Below are 22,412 nucleotides of genomic sequence, written 5' to 3'. Positions count from 1 at the left end.
ATTGTTTTATTAGATTTGTGATCTGTCTTAATACAGGAGGATAATTGGTTGAGAATAAGTCAGAATGAGATGCTGTTAAATGAATTCCAAGATATGGGATTGATTTTTCTGCCCATGTGAATGGGAGTGCAGCCCTAGCCGGGATCAATTCCATGTTTGTGAGTGAAATATTAAGCACTAGGCATTTCTTAGGATTAATCATAAGGCTGGATAGGGCTGCAAATCCATCAAGAGCTGGTATTAAGTTAGGACCAGAGACCTGTGGTGATGATAGAAAAAGTAATATATCGTCTGCAAATATACATAATTTGTGTGTAATACCTCCTACTTCAATGCCAGTTATAGTTTGGTTTGTTCTGATGTATTGGGCCATGGGTTCGAGTATAAGGGCAAATAATAAGGGAGATAATGGGCAACCCTGTCGGGTACCTCTTTCGATATTAAAGGCTTCAGATTTATATCCAGCATATTTTATATAGGCTTTGGGTTTATTATATAATGCTTTGATCCATGTTAAAAAGTGGGGTCCAAAACCCCATTTTTGTAATGAATATTGCATATATTGCCAGGATACTGTGTCAAATGCCCTCTTAATATCGAGAGATAGAAAACATAAAGGGATTTTCCGTTTTTTAGCAATATGTGCCAATAACACTGCCCTGCGTATATTATCGCCTGCCTGTCTATTTGGCATGAAGCCTACTTGATCTCTATGTATTAATTTTCCTATAATGCTATTGAGGCGTTTTGCTATTATTTTTGCTAATAATTTAATATCGAGGTTTAACAGAGAGATAGGCCGATAATTCACACAGGAAGTATCATCAGAAAGGGGTTTTGGGATCATACAAACAATTGCCATTAGTGTTTCTTGCCGAAAAGAATGTCCATCTAGAAGTTTGTTAAAAGTTTCAGTGAGAATGGGAGAGAGTATTTCTGAGAATGTTTTATAGTATAGAGCCGAGTAGCCGTCTGGGCCTGGTCTTTTGTTAAGTTTTAGGTCTTTTATGGCGTTAGCAACTTCATCTATAGTTATAGGCTCATCCAAACTGCTTTTTTGATTCTGAGATAACTCAGGTAAGGTTATTTTTGAAAAGAAGGATTCAGCTTCTGTAGGATTAAATTCATTGTTTGTCTTGTATAAAGTTGCGAGATGTGAGTGAAATTTATGGACTATTTTAACTGGATTACAAGTGTAAACATTTTTTGATAATTTCAAACGTATTGGTTTGAAAGATTTGTTAGTTGAATTTAATGCCCGAGCCAAATATGTACCTGGTTTGTTTGTATTCATGTAGAAATTGTGTTTGGAGAGTTTGAGGGATTTATCAACTGACTCAGTGAGAAATAGATCGTATTCCAATCTAGATTTTTCCAGATGAGATTTTGTACTCTGAGATGGATTATCTTGAAATGATATGTAGGCTGCATTAAAATTGAGTTCTAGTTTTTTTGCTAGATTTTTGCGTTCCCGTTTAAATAGTGCCATTTGTCTTTGTATTGTACCACGCAAGACAGGCTTATGAGCTTCCCACAGTGTTATTGGGGAGATGTCTGTTGTATTATTAATTGATATGTATTCCTTTAAAGCTTGTTCAATGGCCATCTGATGTAGTGGGTGTTTGAGCATTATGTCCGGTAAGTACCACGTTGGGTCATGCGCTTTTGGTATGGCTGAGGCTATAGTAGTGTATACTGCATTATGGTCAGACCACGGAATCGGAATTATATCTGATGCAATAATTTCTGGTATCATTCCTATTGTTAGAAAAATATGATCTATTCTGGTGAAGGTTTGATGAGGGTGCGAGAAATAAGTGAATTTCTTTTTCATTGGGTTACTTTCTCTCCATGAATCTACTAGATTGTATTTGGAAAGAAGTTGAGAAAAAGGTCATCTAGAGGTTATTTTGGATGGTGTAAAAGGTGATTTATCTAGAAATGGGAGGAGGACCTGGTTCGAATCCCCACACATTATCACTGTTCCTATTTTGTGTGTATTAATCACTTGTAATATATGTGAGAGGAATGGTGTAGGTTGTTTGTTAGGAGCGTAGTAGGAAATCACCGTGATTGCTGTATCCATTATATAACCCATGAGTATCAGGTATCTACCTTCTGGGTCTTTAATTTCTGATGATAAGGTGAATGGTGTGGATCGGTGAAATGCAATTAGAGTTCCCCTTTGCTTGGTACAGGCAGAAGCCGTGTAAATTTGTTGATAAAAAGGAGAAATATATTTTGGAGTAGAATCTTTGGTGAAGTGTGTTTCTTGGAGGCATACTATGTGAGCCTTCTTGTTATGGAAAGTACGGAAGGCTTTGGTCCTTTTTTGAGGGACATTTATTCCCTGAACATTCAGGGAAAGTATATTCAGTGGTGCCATGGCAATAGATCAAATAGTTTTGACTTACTTTTTGTTATGCAGAGCTGACTGCGCAGATCAACCTGTGTGGACTGAAGAGATGAATAGATAGAAAAGAAACCAGTGAATTCTGGAGTAAAGAGTAAACAAAAAACATATGAGATTAGATGATACATTGTATAAATTATTTTTTGCAAGTAATCACAATTTACCCGTGAAAGAGAATAAATATCTCTCTCAGGGGAATAAGTGCCTTCGTCACACTCCCACATAATATGGTTGGGAGAATGAGGAGGGCTAATGGGGGTACACGGATCTTCCGCTTACAGGAGAGAAGTGCTATGTCAAAAGACATCAAAATGATGTTTCATTAATTGGAGTGCAGAATATAGTTTTTGTTGAAATTATTTATTCCAGGGTGGTTGTATATGGTTAGTCTTGCCCTAGGCTAAATAATTCAGTTAGAAAGGTACTGTTAATAACTTTGGTATTGATGAAGATAGTTTGAATTATTTTGGGATTTTAACCCTTTTAGAGTAAACAATTACATATTTTATTCATATGTAACTGTTTAGATATGTTAACTCATAAAATTGAGGTTGTATTGCTTCAGATTAGAATAAACAAAAACATAATTCTAGGAACTAGTTAGGTAATAATATATTTGTTTTAAGAAAAGAAAGAAAAAGCTTCCATTACTTCTGGATTATTGAACATATATGTCCTAAAAAGTAATAAATCTATTGTTATTACCTGATAATATATAACTGAACAAGAATTTCCTTATTTCACTTATATATTCTAAGGCTATATGAATCAGAAGTAATAAGAAATATAACTGGAATGTAACATGATCCCATACAGTGTGTGACTATCAGAATGCAGTTACATTCAGTTATAAATATAGTTTTTTTATAGAGAACCATCTTTTAGTATAATAAATGAAGAGATATCAGGAATTAGGATGTCAGTCCATTGAATCTTCTTGGTCCATGGATGATGTGGCATAACGGCCTCTTTTGTGAGAATGATGATTCCCATTTTGTTCTGAAATTTTCTGGGTGCTGCCTGAAGGTGAAGATGACGCCATTCTTCTGCATGTGGGAGTGTTGCTGCTTGTGGGTTCTGTCAGATTTAATTTTAAAAGGGTTTGTTGTAGTTCATCTGCTGATCTGCTTCTGTAAATTGTACCTTGGTAGTTAAATCTGACTGAAAAGGGGAAGCCCCATTGATACATAATGTTGTGGCATTGCAGTTCCATTAGTTGGGGTTTCATGGATCGTCTTTTAGTAATAGTAAGTTGGGATAGGTCAGCAAAAATTTGATAATTGTGTCCTTGAAAATTAAGTTCTTTTTTTTCTCTTGCAGCAATTAGTATTTGTTCTTTCGTTCTGTAATAATGAAATTTTGTGATTATATCACGTGGGGGTCCATCTTTCTTTTTGGCTGTGAGGGCTCTGTGTACTCTGTCCAGTTCTAAACGTTCAATAGGGATATCTGGCTTTAGTTCTTGTAATAGAGCAGTAATAGTAGATTGCAGGTCTGTCACAGTTTCAGGTATTCCCCTTATGCGCAAGTTTGAACGTCTGGCTCTATTTTCGTAATCTTCGAGCTTAGTTTGAAGTATTAAATTCTCTTTTTTTAATTGTTCCAATTCTGTTATATTTTCTTGGGTTGTAATTTCAATTTCATCCATTTTTATTTCTAAGGCTGCGGTGCGGTTTCCCAGCTCTCTTATTTCTTTGGTTAGGCTTTTTGTTATTTGGTCTGAGGTTTGTTTTAAAGCCTTATGAAGCATCTTTTCAAATTGTAATAATATTACTGGGGATACTGAGGAGGCTTGTGGAGAAGTTTGTGAGAGGATTTGTTCTGTATCTGACTCAAATGGAGAGTCTTGCTGTGACATTTTCTGTCTGTGAGAGCGCCCTGATGCTGTATCTTGTGAGGTGACTGGAGCTGCTTCAGCTGCAGTGAGTGCCTGTGAGCTCTTTGTGAGGTGATTTTTATTTCTGCCACGGTTTCCTCCCAGTACCATATTTCCTGCCCAAACTTTCACAGTTTGTTCCCTGGGGCAAAAAGGTTCAAATGGATACCTTTTGAGTCTGCAGGCTCCGCTTTGTCCATCTCTTCTCTCCTCAGCGGTGTGGAGCTCTAACAATGCATGTCTGCTCTGCTAGGCTCCGCCTCCTGCCCCTCGATTAATCTTAGTTTCATCCGTCCAAAGAATGCTTTTCCAGAACTGGTCTGTTTTTTTTAGATGTTTTTTGGCAAAGTCTAATCTGGCTTTTCTATTCTTCAGGCTTATGAATGGTTTGCACCTTGTGGTGAACCCTCTATATTTGCTCTCGTGAAGTCTTCTCTTGATTGTAGACTTTGACAATGATATGTCCACCTCCTGGAAAGTGTCCGTCACTTGTTTGGATGTTGTGAATGGGTTGTTCTTTACCATTCAGAGGATCCTGCGATTATCCATCACTGTTGTCTTCCGTGGACAGCCAGGCCTTTTTATGTTGCTGAGCTCACCAGTGCGTTCTTCTTTACTCGGAATGTACCAAACTGTTGATTTGGCCACTCCTAATGTTGCTTCTATCTCTCTGATGGATTTGTTTTATTTTTGAAACCTAACAATGGCCTGTTTCACTTGCATGGACAGCTCCTTTTAACGCATGATGTAGGCTCACAGCAATAGATTCCAAATGCAAATACTACACTTAGAAAATATAACGAAGAAGTAGCCAACACCTGGCCATGAAACATCTTTTGATTCAATTGTCCAATTACTTGTCCAATTCTTGTCCAAGTCAATTGCCCAGTTACCTTGAAAACAAGGGGATGGCTATTCTTAACCTCCCTGGCGGTATTCCCGAGTGTGGCTCGGGGTGAACTTTCAGTACCAAAAGCGGTAACCCCGAGCCACACTCGGGATCGCATTGCAGGATGTAGCCAAAGTTACTTACCTTGTCCCCAGGATTCTGCAATGTCCTCCCTCTGTGTGTGCGAGCTGTGTCCTCCGCCGGATCTATCAATGTGCCAAGCTCCATTCCCTGCGAGCTGCTTTTTTTAAATAAACGTATCGAATAGTTTTACACCATGAGACTTCCTTCTTGTCATCCTTCCCTCTGAGTGGTATTATCAAACAGAGTTGAGGGAATGCAAGAGGAGCTGAGTATTAAAAGGAAAATGCCCAACAAGCGTTTGTGACCACACTAGAGATAGGTGATCATGTCCATTTGGTGAGTGCAAGTCCATGTGGGGCACTACATGCACAGTGGAACAGAGCACTTTGTTGTAATTCTTAAAGAGCACCAGTGCTTTATCACTTGGAAAGATCCATGTGGGACTTTGCATTTGGCACATACTGTATATTTAAATGAATTGATTTTTACTGTTTTTACATTTTTTGTGAAGCACAATAATTGTACAAGACACATATTTTTCACTAATGTTGTTAAAGTAAAGGTTTAAGGTGACACGCGGTTTGTTGAAAAATATTTTCATATGTACAGTGGCCAGTCGGAAAGCTGTTAAAGTGGTTCAAAAGTCCCTGCATTAAAGCAGAGTTCCACTCAAAAGTGGAACCTCCGCTTATTTGCTTCCTTGTCCCCTCTGGTGCCACATTTGGCACCTTTCGGGGGAGGGGGTAACATTTCAGGCTCCTTGGACCGGTAAGTGTCCATATATTAAAAGTCAGCAGCTACAGTATTTGTAGCTGCTGACTTTTAATTTTTTTTTGCCCAGGCTGGAACACCTCTTTATGGTAAAAACCACCCCACTACTTGTTCTCCCCTCCCCCTTCACTAAACATTTACCTGACACCTCTGAAGACCCAGTGCTGTCCCTGCCGGCAGCCCTGCTCATCTCTCTTCCTGAATTCACAGACTTCACTGAGAGCAGCAGGAGCTGTAGGCTCCTGCTGTTTTCAGTCAAATCATGTGAGCACTCGAAAGAGAGGAAAAGTGGAGAACGCTGGCAGGCAACCACTAACAAGGAGGTAAGGGGCTGCTCTGTAAAATATTGTTGCACAGAGCAGGTAAGTATGTCATCTTTTTTATATTAACTTTTTATGTTAATTAAAAAATGACTTTAATATCACTTTAAGTTAAGAATACATACTTGATTTTCTTTTTTAAACTGGAGTTTAGTGTCAGTTTAAGTCCATGTCATATGAAGTGACTAGGACACTGCATTTCCGATAAGTACAACAGATGCTTTTTGTACTTTCTTAGCCTGAAAGTTTTAAACAACAGCCACCACATCTTAGAACTTGAGTTGAAATATCTTTTGAACAGGAAGCACTTAATGGTGTTAATTTTTCCTAAGTGTACTTGTGAACATTAGTATTCAAGATTCAGGGTTTATACAGCAGCAAGGTAATGTTTCTTCTCTGAAAATTAAATTAGAAAATTGTTGAAAAGCTGTATTGATCTGTTTTACAATTGAATCCGTTACAGCTGGATAAAATCTTGCTTATGCAACAAACAGATTAGAGATAGATGAATCGATGCAGTGTGGGTGCTTATTGAGATGTTAAAATTGATTCTTCCTGGTTTTTCTCCTTGCCTATGCAATAACAATAAATCTTGCAAATCACATAAATATATTTCTTCCCATTTCCAGATGCACAGTATAAGGCCTCTTATATAATTAGTCCAGACTCAGAAATCTTTCCCTATAAACAGATGTAAATGTTTAACTTCTAGTAAATTGCTTTTAGAAACAGAGATTGCTCAAACTTATCGAATATTGTATATTATGCATAAAAAATATATTATGGGATTGGGACTATGTGATCATAAAACTCAGAAGCACACAAAAATGGGGTAATACTCTTGATGGCAAAAGTGTGTCTGTTATCCCACCTTGCTTTCAGAAAGTGGGCACAAGCTAACTCTCCATGGGTCACTAATTAAAACTCCAGTTCGTGGTATTCAGCACAGCTAATTTAGTACTGATGTATAAAAAAGTCAAAAAAATCTTTTTGATACATCAGGGAAGGGATAAAACTTCTGTAAGATTTTTATTGTTGTATTTGTTCTTGCTGGTGAGATTGATCTATTTCTATTTTTCTATTTGTCCTTGCACCAAGGACAGAAACTGATGGTAAATCCTTGTCATTTAGACACGCTACTCAATGGTTTTAATGGTGCTAAAACCACCATGTTAATCATAAACTGTTACCCAAAGCTTAGTTATAAATATTGACCACTGCTGTGATTAAAAAGAATTATGCCGCGTACACGCGGTCGGAATTTCCGACAGAAAGAGTCCGATACGAGCTTTTCATCGTATATTCCGACCGTGTGTATGCCCCATTGGACTTTTTCCGTCGAAAATTTAGACGGACTTAGATAGAGAACATGTTCTATATTTTTCCGATGGAAAAAATTACTATTGGAAAAAAGCTCGTCTGTATGCTGTTCCGACGCACCAAAAACGACGCATGCTCTGAAGCAAGTACGAGACGGAAGCTATTGGCTACTGGCTATTGAACTTCCGTTTTCTAGTCCCGTCGTACGCGTCGTACGTCACCGCGTTCTGGACGGTCGGAATTTGGTGTGACCATGTGTATGCAAGACCGCTTGAGCGGAATTCCGAGTTTATTTCCGACGGGAAAACCGGTCCTGTGTACAGGGCATTAGGAAGCCCTTTTTGGTGTCTTATAAGTAAAACTGTAATGCCGCGTACACACGAGCGGACTTTACAGCAGACTTTGCCCGGCGGACGGGATTTCATCGAACAATTCGATCGTGTGTGGGCTCCAGCGGACTTTGTTTTCTCAAAAGTTGGACGGACTTAGATTTGAAACATGTTTTAAATCTATCCGTCGAACTCGAGTCCGGTCGAAAAGTCTGCTCGTCTGTATGCTAGTTCGACGGACAAAAAGCCACGCTAGGGCAGCTATTGGCTACTGGCTATGAACTTCCTTGTTTTAGTCCAGTCGTACGTCATCACGTACGAATTCAACGGACTTTGGTGGATTGTGTGTAGGCAAGTCCGTTCATTCGGAAAGTCCGTCATAAAGTCCGTCGAAAAGTCCGCCGGGCAAAGTCTGCCGTAAAGTCCGCTCGTGTGTACGCGGCATAAGAAAGTAGCTGGGCCAAAGGAGTTCTGGCTGGGACCATAATAATACTTGCATCATTAGTGGCATAGCAATATATATGCTTCATAAATCTAAATACATACTGTAGATAGCAACACCAAAGTCTACAATCATATTGATTCAGTTGGTCAATTATGGCATATGCGTATTATAACCTGGCAAATCCTCATATGAAACATTAGTCACATTATAATTCAATATTTTTCCACAGTCTTATAAGCCCACTAAACTTATCTTAAATGTACCAAGTCGCATTGTAGCTGCTTTACAAAATCACACTAAAAATTGGATTAAAATCGCACTGCACTAGTGTGCACTAGTGTGAACCTAGTCTTAATGGTTGGGTTGCGTGTAGTAGGCATAAAGACTGACCATATACCATATTTTTCACAAAAATTTATTTTCAATTAATTGAAATGTTCTATCGCTGACCCTAAACCTGGACTGAGTAGTCTGGTTTCATTCACAGCCAAAAGCAGTAAATCTAGGACTTGTTTACCAAAGTCCCCACTTGCTATCCTGAGCTTAAAAATCAGTGATATGACTGGCAAGAGAAGAGGATGGGACACAGCTGGACTGCTGGAGGTGTAGACGTGGTGGTGGTGGGTGCACCTGCTAACTGACAGCAGCACACTGGTGAGACAAACATGGGCTCTCCCCTTCTGTTGGCATCGTCACAATGCTAGAGTAACAGCATCGAACAAGTAGTAGAGCCTAAGTAGGCTCAGAGTGCTGACATCTCCTCCAACAGTGCAAGGGATTGCAGAGGGCTCCTTATTAGAACAAGCACATGCCACTTCTTACAGACTGTATAAAATACAATAAGAGTCTATATATTTCTTATTTCAGGTATGCCTGGAATTTAGCTTTAAAGTGTATGTCCAGCCAAAACTATTTTTCTTGGTTTGAGATGGAGTGGATAATCATCATGGACCTTTGTTATGTTTTTCTGCTATCTGGTGCTCCTTTAGAGAGATTTACCCCTCACTTTCTATCTTGCTAACAATATTTTTCCAGACATGAAGTGATGAGCACTCTCTAACAGAAATAAAGACCGAAATTAAAAAAAACTTTTGTTAGAAGATCCTTTCCCACAAGAAAAAAAGTTGCAGACATTGTTATTTCATAGTGTGCACCAGCAGCCACCATTCAGCCTTGCTCGCTGGTGTAAATAGGCCTTTCTAAAGTGATCGACATGGGTTTTATTTTAATGAGTAAACAGACACATCCTCTATGACTAGGAAAAATCCACTGGCAGCAGTCACCTGGATAAGAAGTATTGAAAATATCCCCAGTGGGTGTGACAAACGTGGGTCAGACCACTGTCCACTTTTACCCACTTTGTGACAAATGCTGGTCAACCTCACACCGCGTTGTAACTGATTCACAACAATGACACTGTCAGTCTCACCCGGCACAAAGAATTTCCAGCATTCAGGACCATGATCTAAGTGCCAACAGAGAGCGATTGTCACTGGGTTTAGTTAACTAAGCAACTATTCCATTTAACTGACACCAACTACTTTTATCGAAAAATAGTAAATGTTCACAATATTAGCAGTAACAATTATGATTTGAAATAAATGTTTGTACACACACTGTCACCACAGACAGGTATATCCAGAGATTTACCATGTGGTAGCGCTCTTCAAGAGACAGGAATTCTTAAAGTTTGTGTTTTTGCACAAACACAAATGTTTGTGCATTAGAGACAATTTTAACACTAATGAAAAGGTAAAAATGGTGCAAATAAAATGTTTACATAAAAAATGATATTACAAAGAAAACAAAGATTAGGTTTTCAGCAAAGTTCAATCAATGAGCAAAGTAAAAAAGTAACTCTCATAAACTTGACAGATCTTCCTTCTTGTTAATGGTAAAACGAGAGCTGTCAATTTTCAGAGCAGTCTCCTTTTCTTGTCTGCAGTGGTGTCTCCAGCTTTCATATTTGGGGGGGGGGCACATGGGGGGACAGCAACAAAAGTAGGAGGGGCAACTATAAAATGCAATTTGTATATATATTTATTTCAAGAATAGAATGCACTCCAGAGGTCTTGTTAGAAAGAGAGATGTTAGCCAAACATTGCAGCTGCAGACGGCCACTTCAATTCAAAGAGTGTAATTATTCTTTCAATGTTGGGCTAACATATATGCTCATCAATGCCGCCTATCAGTGCCACCTATCATTGCTCATCAATGCCACCTACCAGTGCAACTTATCAGTGCTGCCTATCAATGCCCATCAGTGCAGCATATCAGTGCCCATCAATGCTGCCTTTCAGTGCCCATCAGTGCCACCTATCAGTGCCTCCTCATTAGTGCAGCCTATCAGTGCCCATCAATGCTGCCTATCAGCGCTCAATGCCCATCAGTGCAGCATATTAGTGCACATCAATGCTACCTATCAGTGCTCATCAATCTCACCTATCAGTGCCCATTAGTGCCTCCTATTAGAGCAGCCTATCAGTGCTCATCAATGCTGCCTATCAGTGCCCATCAGTGCAGCCTATGAGTGCTGTCTATCAGTGCTCATCAATGCCGCCTACCAGAACCACCAATCATTGCTCATCAATGTCGCCTACCAGTGCAGCTGATCAGTGCTGCCTATCAGTGCCCATCAGTGCCGCCTATCAGCGCTCATCAATGCCACCTATCAGTGACTCCTCATCAGTGCAGCCTGTCAGTGACCATCAATGCTGCCTATCAGTGCTCGATTGCCCATCAGTTCCACCTATCAATGCTCATTAATGCAGCCTATCAGAGCCCATCAGTGCAGCATATCAGTGCCCATTAATGCTGCCTATCAGTGCCCATCAGTGCCACATATCAGTGCCCATCAGTGCCGCCTATCAGTGATTACCAATCCCACCTATCAGTTCCCATTAGTGCCTCCTATCAGTGCTCACCAATCCCACCTATCAGTGCCCATTAGCGCCTCCTATCAGTGCTCACCAATCCCACCTATCAGTGCCCATTAGTGCCTCCTATCAGTGCTCACCAATCCCACCTATAAGCATCAGTTGCCATTAGTGCCTCCTATCAGTGCTCACCAATCTCACCTATCAGCATAAGTGGCCATTAGTGCCTCCTATCAGTGCTCAGGAATGCTGTCTGCCTTCCAGCATGGCTCTGAGCTGAGAGTGTCTCTCTCATGGAATAGCTCAGAGCCCGAGAGCCGGCATTGATAGTTGTTTAAAAATATTTAAAAATATACTTACCTTTTTCCCCAACTTCAAGCGGGCTTGTCTAGGTGATGGTGATGTCACTAGGTTTTCTCACACAATCCTGGGAAAGCTGCTGTGGGGCCCAGTGACTTTATCAACAGGAAGTAGGGAGGTTTCAGGTAGTAAGGTGAGTATTTTTTTTCCCCCCCGTTTTCTTCAGTGTTTTTTTCTGTTAATGATTTGCTTCAGCATTTTGCAATAAGGAAGTGATGGACTCTCACAAAACTAGACCTTGTTTTAATGTAAGGTCTGTTTTAGGCTTAGGCTTATCGCAAAGAGTTTCTTGGTATCACTGCTATTCATGTTCACTACTGAGTGTATATAAAATCAGTCCCCCCTAAACATGTGAAGCTCCAAATGGCTTCACCTTTCACATGTATTTATTTATTTATATATTTATGTATGTATTTATATAATTCCAATAAAATGTGCAGCCTTCATCCAACAATTTACATTACTCCCTGCCCCATGGAGTAGCCCTGCCCCTGACATGCACTCTATAGGAACAATAGAGGTAATCTACCACCTCCAAACTCTAATGCCGCGTACACCTGACTGGTTTGTCCATCAGAATAAACTCCGAAAATTTCTCCGACAGAACTCCGATGGAATTCCATTCAAGTGGTCTTGCCTACATACGGTCAATCCAAAGTCCAAACAAAGTCCGACCGTCCAGAACGCGGTGATGTACAGCACGTACGACGGGACTAGAGAAAGGAAGTTCAATAGCCAGTAACCAATAGCTTCCGTCTCGTACTTGCTTCAGAGCATGTGTCGTTTTTGGTCCGTCAGAATAGCATACAGACGAGCAGTTTTCTCGATAGGAACTGGTTCCGGCAGAAAAATTTAAAACATGTTCTATTTCTAGGCCCGTCAGAATTTTCGAAAGAAAAAGTCCGATGAGGCCCACACAGGATCGGAATGTCCGATGAAACGATTCCGTCTGACTTTTCCTGCCAGAAAGTCTGACCGTATGCACGCGGCATAAGGAGATTATTGGGTTGATTTTCTGAAAAAAGACAGGCTGTTTTACTAAGCATAGTGAAAGTTCATTGAGTTTAGTAAAACCGATGAATATGCATTTATCTTAAGTAACCAATCATGTGCTAGAATCATACAAAGTTGTGTTTTCTCATTTCCTTTGTGCATGATTTGATATTCAAAGTGTAACACAGGTTCACCTTATTTACTGTTGTCAACTCCAAATGCTTTGCATCTTTGGTTATTGTATTAAGTAATATAAAACACCGCTATTGTATAAACCCCCCTGAGTGTTTTGTAGCTTGAAATTCCAAAATGCTCAACAAGCTGAATCCCAAAATTGTAAATAGTCACTATTCAAATTTGAGCGCTCGGACTCCTGTAGCTCAATGCTGAAACTGCTGAAACTGGAAAAGATACATGAGGCAGAATAGGGTGTTCTGGGCCCCCTTGACTTCAATGGGAGTCCACAAAGAAACGCACAAGAACGTGTGTTACACTTATTTTTAAGGTGCTCCTATAATAAAAGTTAATGGGCCAAAAAAAGAACAATCCTGCTTCTGTATGACACTTTGTATGAAAAAAAAAACATTAAAAAAATATGCAAACCCTTCAAAATGGCCTACATACACTTTTCTCAATGGGCTGAATGGGGCTAACGTATTTAAGTCTAGAGTGTACAGTTTTTATCCGTATTAGGTCAATATCTGCTAGTATGATTATCAACAGAGTATGTGCATGACAATTCATTATATCTCTGTGCTTAACTGATAATGGATGTTTCTAGATATCCGTTTGAGTATGTGGTAATTTATTGGTATGTGTTTCTAATTTAGCTCCTTTCATCACTACTCCTCTCGAGACACTTGATGGATTAGTGGAAGATGTTGCCACTTTCATGTGTGCAGTTGATTCATATCCTCCGCCAGAAATAACCTGGACACGTAATAACATTCCTATAAGGTATGTGAAACAATTTTGTGCCCAAAATGTGTTTATAAATTGTGTAACATTTTTACATGAATATTATATGAAATGTTCTGTAATAATAAACAGATACCAGAGATTATTATCATGTTAAACAGTATATTTAACAATGTAGTGGCAAGAGCAATGGAATTAAGTTGCGTAAAAGGAAGTAAAGTAAAAGGAAGGACTCATTTTGGTAAATTAACATGGATTATTGCTCAACCTCACTATTAAATGAATACATTTCATGCTTTTCAACACTTCAGTAGATACTGAGCACCATTTTTTTCTGCCACCTACTGCTTTCACTGTAGTTACACCACAGAAATGACCCCTGTGCCCAGACAATGGGCATTAAAGTAATTACATATTCTTAATGTGGTTCCAAAGGCAAAAGGTCTTCTAGAAAACTTTTCTGCAAGCAGCTCCTCCCAGCCCCCCTAAACACTTACCTGAGTCTGATCTTGATCTAGCGTTGTGCATGAAAGCAAAGGCTTTCCTGACTCTCTCTCTCCTCATTAGCTCAGACACAGCCGCGGGAGCCATTAGCTCCTGCTGCTGTCAATCCTAGCCAGTGAGGAGGGAGCCGGGGATGGAAGTCAATCCACTCTCTGTGTGTCTATTGGGCTTGGGAGCAAGTATGTACAAGTGCCCCCATAGAAAGTAGCTTGCTATGGGGGCACTCAGCAGGGGGAAGGAGTTAGGAGTGCTGACAGGGGACCACAGAAGAAGAGGATCAGGGATGCTCTGTGCAAAACCATTGCACAAAGCAGGTAAATATAACATGCTCATTATTGTTAAAAAAAGAAAAAAATGCCTTTAGAATCGCTTTAAGAAGTGAAAGAGTTATAAGATAAGCCAGTAAAGCATAAACAGTGTGGCCTGGTGCCCCTAGTGGTGCACCTCCATTCCTAATATTGCACAAAAAATATTCTCTTTTCTTTTTAAAACAAGCTATTACTGGCCTCTCTAGCTGTTTGTATTGTGAAGAAATGTATCATAATAGTGTATATATGTGATCCTGCACTTGCGCATACAGGGGGCAGATCGCCCTTGTGACAGGGGGGAAGGGGTGGATTCCGTGTTCCTGCAAAGCAGGGACTAGAATCCATCTTTTCCCTTAGCAAAAGCAGCACATACAGTACACAAATACACTGGTTAGGCACACAATTAACCCTTTGATCAACCTAGATGTTTAACCATTTCCCAGCCAGTGTTAATAGTACAGTGACAGTGCATATTTGTAGCTCAGATCACTGTATTAGTGTCACTGGTAGTGTCAGTTAGTGTCCGAATGTCCACCGCAATCTCGCAGTAAGTCACTGATTACCACCATTACTAGTATAACAAATAAATAAATCAATAAAAATTCCATAAATATATCCCATAATGTTCGCATAAATAAATATATACGCTTCTTGGGATATTTTTTTTACCAAAAACATGTAGCAGAATATATATTGGACTAAAGTTAAGAAATTTGATTTTTTTTTTAAATTTTATTGAATGTGTTTTTATAGCCGAAAGTAAAAAATATTGTTTTTTGTTTTTTTTTCAAAATTGATAGTCTTTTTTTGTTTATAGCGCAAAAAATAAAAAAGTAGGGATGATCAAATAGAAACAGAAAGCTCTATTTGTGGGAAAAAAGGACATAAATTTGGGTAAGATGTCGCACGACCATGCAATTGTCAGTTAAAGTAACGCAGTGCCGTATCGCAAAAAATGGCCTGGTCATGAAAGGGGGTAAATCTTCTGGAGGTCAAGTGTTAAAGTACTCTTTCTTATTACTGCTTATTCAGTACATGTAAATACTTTAATGTGCATTGTATGAGCACAGGTTAGCCCAACATAAATAGGCAATCAATAAGATAAAGTACAAACAACTTCCATTTTCAGAGATTTTCTGTAATGGAAGTTGTGGCATGTGTCTAAATATGACTGCACAATCTAGGATGTCATTGGACATGGTCAGACATGCCCCTCTCTTCTTCTGCATTAAAATTCTGCCTGCGGATGTATAAGATGAGCGATGGAGTCATTAGTCAAATATTCTAAGATTATAATATACAATTTGCACAGGCTCACCAAAACTGGACAATAGAAGATTGGAAAAACATTGCCTGGTCTGATGAGTCTCAATTTCAGCTCCGACATGTAGATGGAAGGCTCAGAATTTGGCTTAACCCCTTCCCGACCAGCTGCCGCAGTTGTACTGCGGCAGGTTGGCTCCCCTGGGTGAACTGACGTAACTGTATGTCGGCACGCCTTTTGACAACTAGAGGGCGCACCAGAACCGACCCACGATTGCTCCACACAGAGACTGAACGGAGATCTGTCAATGTAAACAGACAGATCTCCCTGCTGTCAGGGGTGAGGAGAACGATCTGGTGTTCATACTAGGTATGAACAATGATCGGTCTCCTAACCCAGTCAGTCCCCTCCCCCCACAGTTAGAATCACTCCCTAGGGAACACAGTTAACCCCTAGATCGCCCCCTAGTGTTAACCCCTTCCCTGCCAGTGACATTTACACAGTAATCAGTGCATTTTTATAGCACTAATCGCTGTATAAATGCCAATGGTCCCAAAAATGTGTCAAAAGTATCCGATCTGTCCACCATAATGTCGCAGTCCTGATAAAAATCGCTGATCACCACCATTAATAGTAAAAAAAAAATAATAAAAATGCCATAAATCTTTCCCCTATTTTGTAGATGCTATAACTTTTGCGCAAACCAATCAATATAGGCTTATTGCGATTTTTATTACCAAAAATATGTAGAAGAATACATATCGGCCTAAACTGAGGAAAAATTTAGCTTTTTTTAAAAAAAAAAAATTGGGGATATTTATTATAGCAAAAAGTACAATATATTTGGGGTTATTTACTAAAGTCAAATCCACTTTGCACTACAAGTGCACTGCAAGTGCACTTGAAAGTGCACTTGTAATGCACTTGGAAGTGCAGTCGCTGTAGATCCGAGGGGGACATGCAAGCAAGATAAAAAAAACAGCATTTTAGCTTGCACATGATTGGATGATAAAATCAGCAGAGCTTCCCCTCATTTCAGATCTTCCCCTCAGATCTACAGCGACTGCACTTCCAAGTGCACTTGTACTGCAAAGTGGATTTGCCTTTCGTAAATAACCCCCATTGGGAGTTATTTACTAAATTAAAATCCACTTTTTGCACTTGGAAGTAAAGTCGTTGTAGATCCGAGGGGGACATGCAAGGAAAATAAAAAAAACAGCATTTTAGCTTGCACATGATTGGATGATAAAATCAGCAGAGCTTCCACTCATTTTAGATCTACCCCTTAGATTTAGAGTGACTGCACTTCCAAGTGCACTTTCAGTGCAATGTAGATTTGCCTTTCGTAAATAACCCCCATTGCGTTTTTTTCGAAATTTTCGCTCTTTTTTTGTTTATAGCGCAAAAAAAAAAAAAAAAAATGCAGAGATGATCAAATACCACCAAAAGAAAGCTCTATTTGTGGGAAAAAAAGGACATCAATTTTGTTTGGATACAACGTCGCATGACCGCGCAATTGTCAGTTAAAGCGACGTAGTGCCATATCTCAAAAAAATGGCCCAGTCATTGAGCAGCCATATCTTCCAGAGCTGAAGTGGTTAAACAACATGAAAGCATGGATCCATCCTGCCTTGTATCAATGGTTCAGGCTGATGGTGTAATGGTGTGGGGGATATTTTCTTGGCACTAGGGATGGGCCGAACAACCCCCGGTTCTGTTCGCACCAGAACATCTCGAACAGGCAAAAAGTTCTACCGAACATGCAAACTCTTTTAAAGTCTATGGGACATGAACATGAAAAATCAAAAGTCCTCATTTTAAAGGCTTATATGCAAGTTATTGCCATAAAAAGTGTTTGGGGACCCGGATAATGCCCCAGGGGATATGTATCAATGCAAAAGAAAGTTTTTAAAATGATTGCTTTTAAAGGAGCAGTGATTTTTATTAATGCTTAAAGTGAAACAATAAAAATGAAATATTCCTTTAAATATCGTGCCTTTTGGAGCTTTAAAGTAATCTAAATGTAGGTCAGACCACAAGCACATCTGACATTCTGCTAGATATCTAGTAAGCCCATCCCTTGAGGTTTTGTGGTTGTAATAGATCGAATGCTAAAAATAATTCAGTCATTATACATGTTTCCCACTCTTTCTGAATTTTACATTTATTTTGGGAAAACACAAGAGGAAGAGTGTGAAGACTGTGCACTTTGTAAAGTGTAGTTGCACTCTGCAAGGGCATTTGCTCCAGAGCTTAGTAAACGAGCAGAAGCTCTGATGACTTCCATCATCCAATCATGTGCAAGCAAAAATGCATTTCTTTTTTTATTTTTGTTTTTTCCTTGCATGTGATTGGGTATTCTTTGCGAGGTAAAGCTTTACCTCATTTACTAAGCTCTGGCGCAACTGCACTTTGCAAAGTGCACAGTCTATTTGCCTTTAGTAAATTAACCCCAATGGCTCTGCAGGAGGGATTCCCCCATCAACACTGACTGTGTTGCTGGAGGAATCAAACGTTTTTTTTTTTTACTGCAACCTGTGGTTGCAGGAAAGAAAATTGTTTAGTCTTTGGCCGGCCTTCGGTTCTGATCTGTGAGTAGAAGATTGACAGTGTCTTCTGCTTTTAGTGATCAGTATAATACAGCCTTTCTCAGCTTGTCTACATGAAAGGAACTCTTGATATAGGTATCAAGCCTTGGGGGACTCCTGCAAGAATTTTTTAAACCTACAGTTCATGGTAAAATAGCATGATTAGTAAGTTGCAGAAATTTTTAAATATAAGAAATATATGACCTGCCCAGCATATGTAACATTCAGGGGAGACATTTTTTTTAAAATCTGTATCATGACACCCTCGCACGTAATTTTCTTATTGCCGTCTCTAAATAATTTTTGCCTCCGGAACCCTGATGTCCTCCCTACCCCTATACTCTTATTTCTTATTATTTTCCTTTTTCTTTCACAGATTATTTTCTTTTTCTAGTCAATCTTTTACACATATTATTTGTTAACAGGTAATTTTACATAATCGTAGTTATCGTTAATATTATTGATAGTTACAAAACATCAAATTAAATATACCTATGTTAACTATAATCTATTGAGATTTTCAACCGGAAAACAATATATCTATATGTGACAATCTAATATTTTGTTAATATGCAGAAGGATTATTACAATACCCTGATTATAATGGACTTCCTCAAAATGGATCCTTTCTTTAACAGTCATAATCTAGAGTAATATATTTACCTGTATTTTCTGTATTATAGAATACTATTTCTGTATTATACAATACTATTCCGAAAATATTGTCAGATATATTGTAATTGTTATTATTTGATATTTCAAATAAAAAATTTTTGAACAAAAATAAAAAAAAAAATTGTATCATCGCTGCTTTATGCAACAAAATAATTTTCAGTAATAATCTTGAAATAGACATTCCCTTACATTAGTAGCCAACTTAAAAGTGACCCCTTTGGTTAGTGGAAACTGCATTTTTGAATTGGTGGCCAGTGCAAGTGGGAGATAATTCATCATTGTTCACTGCTTAAGGAGCCATTAGAAAACCCTTATACCAATCATTGACAGAATCAATATGATGATGATTGTGTTGCACTGTAGTTAGCTGCAGGAAATCTTAGTGTGAAAAGAAAGAAAAAAATTGTTGAAGTCACAAATGTAAGTAGTAGATCACTGCCAGTGGCATTACTGCTAAGTCCCAGTGGAACCTACAGGTATGATGTGCATGGCTGCATGTAGTCCCATGGTATGTGTATGCATTCAAGGGTGACAAAGTCATGACTGCTATGTAAGGCAATTAGTAATGCCGTGTACACACGGGCAGACTTTTCGGCAACAAAGGTCCGACAGTCTTTCCAACGGACTTTCGACAGACTTCCGATGGACTTTTGAACGAACGGACTTGCCTACACACGATCACACCAAAATCTGACGGATTTGTACGTGATGACGTACGACTGGACTAAAATGAGGAAGTTCATAGCCAGTAGCCAATAGTTGCCCTAGTTTCGGTTTTCGTCCGTCGGACTAGCATACAGACGAGCGGATTTTTCTATAGGAACTTGGTCCGGCGGAGTTCAGACGTAAAGATTTAAAACATGTTCCAAATCTAAAGTCCGTCAGATTTTCGACAGAAACAGTCTGCTGAAGGTCCGATGAAGCCCACACGTGGTCGGATTGTCCGCCGGATTCGGTTCATCGGACCAGTCCGGTCGAAAAGTCAGCTCGTGTGTACAGGGCATAAGAGTTGTCACCCTGTAAAAGGAATTCCTATAAGCAGAATACTGATTGTTATCAACAAGAGCTAACATTTAAGTGATTTTTAGAGGAAAAATAACACCATTGTTTTTTCATATTAACTAGGGAATGGGAAAACATGTATTTTTTTCTAGATGCCTGGGGAAAACCTAAAATAAATTATATGTTTGCCCATCCCCAGGTTAATGTCAAAATGAGGGTATGACTTGATGCCATTATAATGCTATTGGCCTAATAAGGATGTGCTATGCTTCCTTATTTGGTGTTAGCCAACTGCCACTCTGCCTTGCCATAAAGTACCAGGTAAGTTAGTCCTTCTCAACAACTGCTTGTTAGAGCGAGCTGGTTGGATGCAAATTGATTTGTTTACCTCTATTAGTGAATGCACAGATATCTTGTACAACTCATAATGTTCTCTTTTATAGGTCACAAATGTCAAACAAGGTAACTGTTTCTGATCTCGTCCACTAAATTACAACAGCTAATGCCTCCTATTCTATTTATAAGTTTCCCAACAATAGATATTACTCCCATGGATTACACTAAGCAGCCGCTGAACTATGTTAGCAGGGGATGAATATTTGGCAAAAGCTAGCTCAAAGCCTGCACTCTGCTGTGTAATGCTGCACCAATTAACACAGATCTATAATGAATCACACATTGGTTGGTTCTGCGATTGTAGAGCTCTTAACATTTTCTTATTTCAAAGAAATAGATAAATTGCTTTATAATTTCTGGCATGCATTATAATTCCAAGAATGTGCCTTATGCCACAGTATTGAAAATGCAAATTTATGTCACTACATAAAAAAAAAAAAAAAATAGAAGAAATACTGGTGTCACCTATGCAGGATGATGAAGTGAGTAAATTACAAGACTACCTGAACAGAATTACAAATTCTTTGGCAGGTAATGTGTTTATCTGTTAGCCTGGAACTCTAATGAAGCTGAGATTCTTACAGCCGATGCTGATTTCCTTAGGGTTATGCTAGTTGCCTGGCTATAATGCTAATTTAACAGCTTCAGTGCTGTCTGCAAAACACTGCAAGTGAAGACAAGGTTCCTGATCTGCATGCTTGTTTCAGTTTAGTAACTTATTGCGTTAACATGACAGCTAGACAACCAGTATTATCAGAAACTGAGGTCAGAAATGGCAGCTTCCATATTTCTCACAGCCCAGTATCAGATACAACTTCACAGGGCTTTTCCATGTGTACAAGTTCACGTAGAATAACTTTCAGCCAGAAGCTTTTCATCATATTAATATTTCATGGAGTCCACTTTGAAATCCTTGAGTAGTAGTATTCATTAGGGGGACTTAGATAAAAGTGTAATTACAGAGTACATTTCACTTCACCACCATGGTGCGTTTCACAGGCTTTTCCTAGAATGGAAAAAAAGAAATAAAATACGGTCATCAAACACATTTTTGGCAGTTGTCAGCGCGTAGATGTGTTTCCAATGAGTTTATCTAAATTGTGCTTGCACAGAACAGCTGAGCATAACATTTTCCGTTTGCTCACCTTCTACTTGTCTAAACAGTTGAGTAGAAGTGTTCATATAACCAGGAGCTGAGGGATGTGTGTAAATGTAAAGATGTCCCCTCATATTGTACTGTTTCCAATTATGATATATGCTCAGATCCAGCATATGTGTGTCAGTGAAACTTCCGATAACGCAGCTAACCAAACAGATGAAATAAGTGCTCAGTCTACTGGAGCCTTAGTATGCTTGCAAAAATATAGCTGAACAGAACACTTACATTCTCATTCTTACATCAACTCCAGTGATTTCCTAGTTCTTCTAGAATCATAGATATGTCTTTCATGGCGAAAATGCCTATGATTACCCTCATCCAAACACACATATGCACTCACACATACAATATTTTGCCTATATCCCAGCATATATATTTCCCTATGTGCTGTTTTCACTGTTAGATCGCCACTGCGTAGATGCATAAATCCCCCAACAACTAAAATTAAGATTTAACTGAAGGCACACAATTTTGTTCTATAGAAAACACAAAACTAGATAGTGAGCAGGTGGGAGTGGAGCTACTATCACACAAGGTGTCAAAAAATATTGTAAAAGGTCTGCTGCACTACTTAATCTTAAATATCTAAATAAACAAATAGTTCTTCAAACAGCCAGCACAAAAAATTGCCGCTGGGCTCTGCCCCCATGTGTCGCGACGCTCGCAGAGAACGGAACTTGGAACACATAGAGCATCGGGAGGATCCGGCCGCCAGACACAGTGGGAGTACATTCCGGGATCCTGGGGACAAGGTAAGTAACCTCTTCCTGGATCCTGCGATGCGATCCCGAGTGTGGCTCTGGGTTACAGCTAATGGTACTGAAATTTCACCCCGAGCCACACTCCACCAGGGAGGTTAATTATGCACACAGCTACATCCCCAGTTATAAGAAGGTGTGCACACTTATACAACTACATTATT

At 39.2% G+C, this 22,412-nt stretch overlaps 1 protein-coding gene across 1 annotated transcript in view; it reads left to right on the top strand.

The window, feature by feature from the left end:
* MUSK (muscle associated receptor tyrosine kinase) overlaps window positions 1–22,412 on the top strand; it is a 278,906-nt gene that overhangs the window by 69,168 nt on the left and 187,326 nt on the right. The window contains exon 2 of the mRNA XM_073591125.1: window positions 13,507–13,633. Within this exon, the coding sequence (XP_073447226.1) occupies window positions 13,507–13,633 (127 nt within the window). The remainder of the gene's footprint in view (window positions 1–13,506; window positions 13,634–22,412) is intronic.

This window comes from Aquarana catesbeiana, linkage group LG01 (genome assembly GCF_042186555.1).
Source record: "Aquarana catesbeiana isolate 2022-GZ linkage group LG01, ASM4218655v1, whole genome shotgun sequence".
Lineage (NCBI taxonomy): Eukaryota > Metazoa > Chordata > Amphibia > Anura > Ranidae > Aquarana > Aquarana catesbeiana.
This window is presented reverse-complemented; position numbering and strand designations above follow the sequence as displayed.